General features: G+C 49.1%; 1 protein-coding gene across 1 annotated transcript in view; it reads right to left on the reverse strand.

Annotated features, from left to right (window-relative positions):
• Nucleotides 1-1,978: 1,978 nt before the first annotated feature.
• SRD5A1 (steroid 5 alpha-reductase 1) overlaps nt 1,979-9,749 on the reverse strand; it is an 8,089-nt gene continuing 318 nt past the window's right edge. Inside the window, exons 2-4 of the mRNA XM_044916991.1 lie at nt 6,770-6,871; nt 5,158-5,308; nt 1,979-2,166 (exon numbers count right to left, since the gene is read on the reverse strand). Coding sequence (XP_044772926.1) covers nt 2,151-2,166; nt 5,158-5,308; nt 6,770-6,871 — 269 coding nt within the window. The 3' untranslated portion in view covers nt 1,979-2,150. The remainder of the gene's footprint in view (nt 2,167-5,157; nt 5,309-6,769; nt 6,872-9,749) is intronic.

Genomic DNA, 9,749 nt, shown 5'->3' on the forward strand with positions numbered 1-9,749 from the left:
AGAGATGGCTTGTCATTCTGGTCTTGTGCACACTTAGCTGTACACAGTCAAAACAGGAGACGCCAAAAGCAGAGATATGGTCAGCTGGAATGACCCAGAGTTCCAGATTCGTGACCCGGTATGCAGCCCAATCCGTCAACCTGCATTTCAGTCTGATTAGTTTGTTATTAGGTAGCTTACAAATTCATAGGAAAAAATTCCTACAGCAAATCTTGAAAAAGATGAAGTAGCAGGAAAATGGCAGAGACAAAATTCATTTATATAATCATGAAATGCTTCAAGTCCAAGATTATTCCATTGACAGTGGACTTAAAACAAAAATGGGATTATAATTTTTCTGAATTTTGGATAATCTTCAAATTTTTCAAGGTACCACCTAAAATAAGACAAAAAAGGAACAGTAAGAAAAGGATATAATTTTGTCGCTTATACATTTAATGGATGCTGGCAAAAGGGACACTTTTCATTGTGCAGGAATATGGAGATTTTTAGGAGTAATACTAAAAACTGGCGTTTCAGAGATGTAGTTTGATTTTGTCTCTATGTGGAATAATTAAATATATTTGATTCTAAAGCATGATTCGTAAGAAGTAGCCCATGTAAGTCACTCAGGAGAAGTCTCTCCAACGTTGTCTCTGGTGACTCCCGACGGTTGTCCTCAGTCCCCAGGAGAGAGCTAAGGTCCAGCCCCGGGGTCTGTGGAGCAGGCACCCAGCTGCGGGCCAGGGGGCTCTCAGACAAATCTGGGAAGGTGCAGGGGGGCCGGCACACGGAACAAACACGCATTTTCGGGGTTGCTATATGTGACATCAAGGCAGCCCCGCTCATTTTGGGGTGGTGGCTAGTTGGGGAGAGCGGCAGCTAAGGGGACGGGGTGAACACTTAAAATAACCTGCAAGATGGAGAAATAGCCAGAAAGCAAGGAGGTTCTGTCAGCACAACAGATAAACAGACGAAACATCATGATGGGAAGCAACTATGAGCTCATATGGCAGAAATGCGTGACAGCAGCAACCTGACAGGGAGTCGGCAAAATCTGCTGGTTTCCGCCACGTTTCACACTGTGGTCGGCAGACGGATGGGAACTGCAGCCCATCAGACGGCCACGGGTGCCTGAACGTGCTGTCCTGCGCCCCCCGGGAAGCCACACGCTGTCCTGCGCTCCCGGGGAAGGCACGCGCTGTCCTGCGCCCCCGGGAAGGCACGCGCTGTCCTGCGCCCCCGGGAAGGCACGCGCTGTCCTGCGCCCCCGGGAAGGCACGCGCTGTCCTGCGCCCCCGGGAAGCCACGCGCTGTCCTGCGCCCCCGGGGAAGGCACGCGCTGTCCCGCGCCCCCCGGGAAGCCACGCGCTGTCCCGCGCCCCCGGGAAGCCAAGCGCTGTCCTGCGCCCCCGGGAAGGCACGCGCTGTCCTGCGCCCCCGGGGAAGCCACATGCTTGGAAGCTGGTCTGCGGGCCTCTGGATCCAGAGTCTCTTCTGATGCGACGCCTCTCTCTTCCACACTGCGATGCGCCCGGAGACCGGGGTGCTCATCTCCGAGGTGGCTGCCGCGCCATCAGTGTGGAGGAGATCAGCAAGCATGCCATACACAGCTCCTCTCTGCTCGCAGAAAGTTCTTGAAGGCTGGTGCTACTTTCCACCTGGGTAACCCCCCCAGATGTCTATGCTAAAAACCTAATGCCTGAGGTGGCGGTGTGAGGAGGCGGGGCCTCTGGGAGGTGCTTAGGTCATGGGGGGATGGAGCCTTCAGGAAGGGGATCTTGTCCTGATAAGAGAGTCCCCGAGAGTGAGATCCAGGCCTTTCGTCGCTGAGGGCAGTGCAGGGGGGGGACCGGACTGTCTGCGCCCACCAGGGGCCTTCACCGGAGCTCCAGCACACTGGCCCCTGACCTCAGACTTCTGGCCCCTCGATCTGTGACGAATAAAAGTCCACTGCTCCTAAGCCCCCAGTCTGTGGTGTTTCTGTTACAGCCACCGGAACGCACTCAGCGGGCAGGGACCGAGGACCTGGACCGCGAGCAGGTTTCTCGGAGCACCAGGCGCTGTGCACGGAAGGCAATGACAGCTTCAAACCAGCAAAACCGGGACGGCGATGTCCACGCACGCCTCTGGGATCCTCAGAAGCAGCACTGGGCAGCACAGCTGGTTCCTCATGTCAGAGAGAGCCTGTATTAGATCGGAATGTTCTCACCCAATACAGACAGGTTTGTCAAATACGTTAAAGTCATTTCACAGAAACCATTCTATAGGAACAAAATTTACTTGGTTAAAATGATTAAACTTTTCTCATTCATGTACATCATGAGATTTATGGATCCACCTCAAGAAATCATATCTTAAAATTTATAAATATGTGTGTGTATTTTATACACACACACACACACACACACATATTTTTCAAAGGGCAAGCAGCGTATTTTTCTCACGTGTTGTTCTATCCCTGGAATCAAAGCTGTGATTTATGTGATACTGACCAGAGCTGGATACAGATTTTTTGTCTTGATTTTATTATTGTGGAGCCCGAACTAAGGTTGAAACGAAAATAACCCCTCACCGAGGGATGTCCATGTCATCACATTTGGCTTATGCTAAATCAGAGAGAGGTCTTCGAATTCTTCTTTAAAGCATCAGTGGACTTTCTGGCTCACAAGCAGCTTCAGTGCCCCCATGTTCGTCTCCTGGAAGTCCTGCTCCTTCCGAGCACTCACAGACCCTGCGCTCTGCGGTGAGAACAAGGAAGTCCTTCACAAACTTCTGGTGGGTCCTTATCTGTTTAGGTCATGACGCCATCTGTCATTGTGTCTTGAAAACACATGGACTTCATTTTTCTAAGTGACATTACACATAATCTTTTATTTCAACAGAGCCCCTTCTCCACGCTGCCCTCGATGGCTGGCCTCCACCTGCGGGATTTTGGTGTGGACAAGCATGCACCTGCGCTCCAACTACCGCTTGGCCTGGTGCTGCAGGAGCGTGTCCAAGCCAGGGCGGCTCCCTTATGTGAGTGCGCTGCTCAAGGCTGGCAGGGAGGAGAACAGTCCGAAAACATTCCTCCTTCCCATTCCTCTTTCCCAATTCCCATTTTGCCCTCAAACCACAGTATCTGTTAGCAACTGGGCACAGCTGACCCAATGTTTCCGACCTAGAGCTTAATTACCAGTATAATTCTCTATGAATTTAAATATTTCACATCCAATTATAGAAATAATCTCAGTGTAATAAAATATTGCTTTGAGAACATCATAATAAGTAAAATACAGAGCTAGGAATAGCCCCATGGATTGTTTTCTTTTAGAGTAATTGGCTGGGTTCGCTGGATTATTTAAAAAAAAAAAAGGAGAGCTTTTATTTTGTCCTCCGCTTGTAAATCCAACATTTCTGAGCATACTTCCACTAAATTGAATTCATTAATTTTCAGCAGTTAAAATTGGTTTTGCACGGACATCAGTATAAGTAGCAAATGAATGAAAAAGAATCCTTTCAACTCGTGAACTTTCTGCAAAAATACCTGTGGATTTCTTTCATTTGGGAAATGAAATTATTTATTTCTATTTCCTATTCAAATTACAGAATTTGAATATTTCCCACTCAAATGTTGAGGGAGATTTTCCCATTTTCATTTGAGAAAACGTCATTACCACTGACTTGGCATGCTCTTGTTCAGTCTTCCTCTGATCTAATTTCTTAAAATATCAGTATCATCTCATTTATTCTATAATTAGAAACCAGCCAATATTCGCTTTCTATTCTCTAGTGTAACTAATGTACCAGAATAGCATGTTCCTCCAGAGGCGATGCCAGGGATGAGAAGGTGGTCTTGGGGGGCGGGGGGGGGGGGCGGGGGAGGGGGAGGGAGGGGAGGATGGAGGGGAGGAAGAAGACTGGGTCGGGTGGGGGAGGAAAGGAGGAGGGGAGGAATGGGAAAAGGAGGGGAGGACAGAGGAAGGAAGGAGGGGTTCCCAGGAACACAGGACGGTCGGGCTGGACCAAGATTCACTGGTATTGCTGTCACTGTTATTTTTCTCCGAAATGCTTTGTTCACACCCGGGAAGATGCATTCTGCAACAGCATGAGCTCTGGGGACAGGCCGGCGTGGTATCATCTGGTAGGAGGAAACGGAGGGCTCCAGAACTCACACACCTTGCCTTTCTCTTTCCTTACGGCCCAGTGGAGTTTGGATGGCTCAAAGGCGCGTGTCTTGGTTTCCTGGGGCTTCTGCAACAAAGGACCACATGCTAGGGGGCTTCAAACAGCAGGAATTTATTCTCTCCCAGTTCTGGAGCCAGAGGTCTGACCATGCTGCCTCCCAGGCTCTCAGGGAGGATCCTTCTCTGCCTCTCTCAGCGTTTGGCAGCCTCAGGAGTGTGTGACAGCGTCTCCGTGTACTCTGCATCCACGCTTCACACGGCCGTCTTCGTGCGTGTCCTTGCGTGGCCTTCTCGTCCCTGTGTGCACGTCTGCAATTTCCCTCCTAATAAAGGCACCAGGGACCCGCTTACTCCAGCATGACCTCACCCTAACTGACTACATCTGTGATGACCCCTATTGCCAAATAAGGTCACATTCGCGGGGTTAGTTAGGACTGCAACGTATTTTGGGGGGCGTGGAGGGAGGACACAATTCAGCCCATTATAGCAAATCGTTTCGTTTTCTGTCACCTTTGACGCTGTAACTGCTTTCCTGAGCCTTCCCTGGTGTGAGCTTTTCCTACCTCTGTCCTCCCCCACAGCTCTGGCATAGAGACAGGTCGTGGCTCTCAGATCCCCCTCTGTCTGGAGTGTAGTGGGGCACCTCAAAACATGGAGGGCTGGAGGGTGCTTCTCCTCTGATCTCAATAATCTCAGGCTTTTGGAGTAATGTCTACAAATATTAGCTGAAGAGACCTGCCTGACCTTTCACTTGACCACCAGCTCCAGCAGCAAACATTCAAAGGGGCTCAGAGTCGGGTGCAGCCAGTGATGATGCTGACGTGTACCTGATTCCCTAGAGCAGGTTCTCTGGACGTCTGCGTGGTTTTGCACTTGGCTAGCTAACGCCAGGTACACCCTGGGATTCGGCAGTTCAAACAAATGTGAACATTTCGAGCATCGATCCTGCCAATTGTTATAATAAGGCGAGAGCACAAATTCAACATGCTGAAAGTGTTTGCGAACTTACTGGTGATGCTGCTGGGCCCGGGTGCATAAAATGCAGAAGGTGAAGAGCGCGAAGGCCCCGCCTTGGAGGGACCAGCTGGCCAGGCTGTAGCCACACCACTCAACCACCTCCCCGAAGTAGTTGGCTGCCGTCACGTATTCGAAGAAGCCTCCTGTAAGGAAACACAGGCAAGGGGGGCGCTTCCTACAAAACGGTGCCCAGTAAGACCCTGACCGACCAGACAGCCGTGGACACTTAACATGAATTCAACCCGGGGGGGCACGACTGCTCCAGAATGGTAATCCATGAAACACACCCAACGTTACAGGTTCTACCACCTCACGTCACGATTTCTGGTAGTAACTACGTACCTAGATCAATACCTACACCGTTCATCTGAATGTAAAATGCAACAGGTTTCACGTACTTTAAAATGTCACTTGACTAGTCAATGAATCACATGGATAAAACCTAAGTAAGGATGGAGACCACAGAATAACAATTGCAGAACTAGTTTGATCAGACAGACCTACACAGAGGCCTGGACCCAAAACAGAAGAAAATAATAATTTTCAAGGGCAGATTCATCCATTCAGTCGTCCATTTTCACAGATCCCTCAAGTCCACAGGCCAGGCCAGGCCCTGCTCTAGGCACTGGGAGTGCACCGTGGACAAGACCACCCCCCCTTCCAGAACACTAATCTCCAGTGTAGCCCATGAGGAAAGCACGGAGCCCAGCACATGGTGGGGAATGCTGCAGAGCAGGAGAGGGGCCCAGAAGTCAGGCTGGGGGCGCAGGGAGGTCTGGTTGTGGCCGGTGGCTGGGAAGGGGCCTTGCTGGCAGGTGAGGTTTGGGGCCACAGTGGTTGGGGCTGGGACGCTCTGCACACTCTGGGCAGCAAAGGCTCGGAGGCCGGAGAGCAGAGTGGCACGCTCCAAGGACCACCTTAGGGCCATAGTTTAAACGACCTGAGATTTGTAGGGTTTTTCCCGTCATTTGTGGTCTGCCAGGCTCTCTGAGGCCTGAGTTGAAGACAGGTCTCTTTGGGGATCTGGGTTTGTGCAGGCCGGATGCGTGAAGGCACCCCCTCCCTCGGAGCACACGGATCCTAACTCATGGCTTGAGGTTTTCGGACTGTCCACAGTTGGCGCACATTTGGGCAACAAAGCTGCATGAGAACAGCTACTGGTTACGGACTCCCACGAGTTGGGTCCTAGACTCAAGTATTTACCCGGCTTTTGCCCTCTGATGATCATGACTTCCTCTCTTGACACCACATGGATGCATTTTAAAAGATTAAAAAACAAAAACAAAAAACATTTACCCAACATTTTTAACTATTTTCAGACAAGGAACAGTTGTCTATTCCTGCTATTACCAGAAGTGAGGTATTGGGCACCCCTGGTAAACCATAAATTCTTCCTCATATTCTCTTTCCAAAGAGATACAACTGGTTTCCTTTTTGCTTAATAGCCACTCAGTGAACCAGAATGGGCTCTTCTATCATTCTAAGAAAACAATAATCATAGTGACTGCAATCAGTCATCGTTAGTTATTGGATCCGACAAAACCGAAACAGCAAGGCATCCTGCAGAGCAATCTGGGATCAAGTCTCGCGTTTTCAGTACGTACCCCTTGGTATCTTATATCCAGTCTCCCCTGGTTTCCGGAGATTCCTCAGGATATGGTCTGAATGGATGTTTATCAGCATGCCTATTAACCACAAGCAGAAACCTGCAGAAAAGAAAATACAGAAGAGTATTATGGTCAGTAAACTAGGAAACTCCCAAGCCCGAGCCTGAATGAACGGTCTGACTGTAATCCATTCTATTATCATTATAAGCAAGCCATATTAGCCACAGTTGATGGTGAAAATCATTATAATAAATACGGTTCACTTAGAAAGGTAAGTGCTGCACTCAGGTCTGCGAAAGTGGGCGGCACCACCATCTGGGGTCGGCCCCTCAGGAAAACTGTGTGCAGGTGGCCGGGCCCTCCCCAGGGCACACACAAGCCTGGCTAGCCGCGCAGGGGCCTCTGCAGCCGTGGGTCCTCGTAGCTCAGCCCTGGTGCTCCGCTCTTCTTTCGTTAGAGCCTCGTTCGCACGGGTTCCCGCCCATCCACGGCTTCGCCCTGAGTCCCTTCCTGCTCATGGCCAGTCGCGCTCCTGGGTCTGCTCCTTTGCCTCAGCTCCGGACAGAATCCCCAGCCGCTGGCTACAAGCCTTCCCCTACACATCCTGTAGCATCCCAGATGTTCCCTCTCCCGCTCCTAAAAGTCTCTGGGGGTTTTTCATCACTTAAAGGGAGACTTATTAGTATCACGTAAATTAATTCCAACAAGAAGACGGAAAATATCCAGTGTTTTATAAAAGGTATACCTTGATTTGATAAAAAGAGTTAATTTGATCATCCTGTGGTATTAGAAAACTGGGAGGGTCCAAAAGTGCTGATTGGTGGCACTCGATTCAGGATCAAGGAAATGTCCAAGTGGAGTAATACTATCATCCCTGTCTCCTCAGTCCCCCAGCGGCATGGACTCCTCTTCCAGCTACGACAGGGACAGGGGATGATGAATTCTGGCCCGCAGCAAGGGTTTCAAGGCTTCTTCCTTCTGATTTCACCACTGTAGGCAGTTTTCTTTCTAAATAGTTCCTGCCAAAGCTTGTAATATTTTATAAGTCACTTATTAGATCCATAAATGTATAGTTGATTTGAGACCTTTTTGTGCATTGTGGTATGTCGCCTCTAGGTGATTTGGCCCCCAATGTGAGGTTCCAGAAAGAATCATGTTCTCAAAATGCCATTTTTTCCTTATTTCTCTTCTAGGAGACAAGCTCCCTTCATTGTCCCGATTGGTAAGAAAACTAGTATTTGTGCTCATCTCAGCTAATCACTTAATCCTGTTTGGGGGATCTTAAAGTTAAAATCTTTTAGATTAACCACTTTTACTGCTCTGGAAAACTTTTTGTTAGGATATTATTATTACTACTTGCTTAGCTCTTCCTGGTAAGTAGCATAAATGCAATTAATTATTCATGTTATATCACGTTTATTTCCATACAAAAATTATAAACTCTATGTAATAAGCATTACAGGAAAGTAACCTAGTTTGTTTCCCTATTGGCATTTTTTTTTTCATTTTTGATTCCTCCTGCTCACTTGTAGAGAAGTTGAGAGGTCAGTATACAATTCAGTGGTGTCTTTAACGTTAGACCAGCTTCAAAGACATGTGCAGGTGAAGTGGTTTATCAGCAGACCTACTTCTAATCCCATTTAAATTCACTTTCACATTAAATTCACAAAGGACTCTTTGTTGTTGTTCATCAAACGTGTCCAAACAACTCATCATAGAAGTGATTTGTGGCAGGAACTCAAATGAACATGCAAAGCCTACATCCTTGAGTTAACAATCCCCTTCCACTTGCCCCTGGCCACCTGCTCTTGGGGCACCGCACTGCGGTTCTGCTATTTCCTCAGTGCAGACCTTGGGCCAGGTGTTTAGCCATCCGTCTCCCTTGCTCCTGTGAAAGGTCCCTAATTTCTGTCCTCTTGGGAACTTGGGGGGGGGCAGAAAGCTCATGCGGGGCTCCTGGCAGAGAACGAGGCCCTCTCCACAGGGCCCCCGCAGCCTGCTTTCTCCTCCTGCTGGCTGGGGTGGAAGAAGATCAGGTAGTCAAAAGCGGGTAAGTCAAGAAGGCATTTGTAGGCACTGCCCCAACAAAATCACTTGGGTCTGGCGTCTGGTGGAGGTGTGGGCTTGGGGAGCTGCAGAGGCCCTTGGGGACCCTCTCACCCATCCCCCACCTGGTGGCTGTGGGCGAACGTACCCCGCTGCCACGGCGTCCTGCTATGACACGTGAGGACACGGCCCTGGGAACAGAATTTTAATACACGGAAACAGATGACCGAGAAACGTGAACATGCCTCGTCAACAACAGAGTACTCCTCCAGCATTAGGCTCTCATGGTCACACACCTGCACACAGAGAGATGCCAGGCCAAACGGGAGGCCATGTCAGGATGCTAAAGCCAAGAGCTGCGGGACTCTCCAAAACTTACAAGAAAACTTCCTCATCAAGAGCCTCAAGGTGATGCATTTTTAACACTCTGGCATGTGTTTTTGACTGCTGATGTTTTATTTTCATTTTTACTCAGAACTTATAAGGCTTTAATTAGAACTCAAAAATGATAAAGATTTTAAAAAATCAGAAACTTCACACACCTAAAGGCTTATTCAAGTTAGCATAATCAGGAAACCCTGACTGCCTTGTTGGAAGGTGACCCAGTTGGACTTTTTCTCATATTCTGGAAGGAACTGTGGGAGGCTTAATGACCATCTTAGATTACAGAGCCAGTTAGTGACGGAGCTCCTCAGTCTTCATCTGCTGCTCACTCTACTGGAGCCTGTTGCTATTTTTAGGCCTGCATTAGGAACAGGTATTTATGCTTTCTGTGTCAAGTTGGCCATGGTGCTGGGCACCTGCATCATCTGCTGCTGCTGGGGCCACCCGCCTCCCCCTCCGCACTCAGCCTCCCCGCCACCAGGTCATGGACCATCACAGACCTCTCTCTCTCTCTCTCTCTCTCTCTCTCTCTCTCTCTCTCTCTCTC

Source organism: Neomonachus schauinslandi, chromosome 7 (assembly GCF_002201575.2).
Source record: "Neomonachus schauinslandi chromosome 7, ASM220157v2, whole genome shotgun sequence".
NCBI classification, from domain to species: domain Eukaryota; kingdom Metazoa; phylum Chordata; class Mammalia; order Carnivora; family Phocidae; genus Neomonachus; species Neomonachus schauinslandi.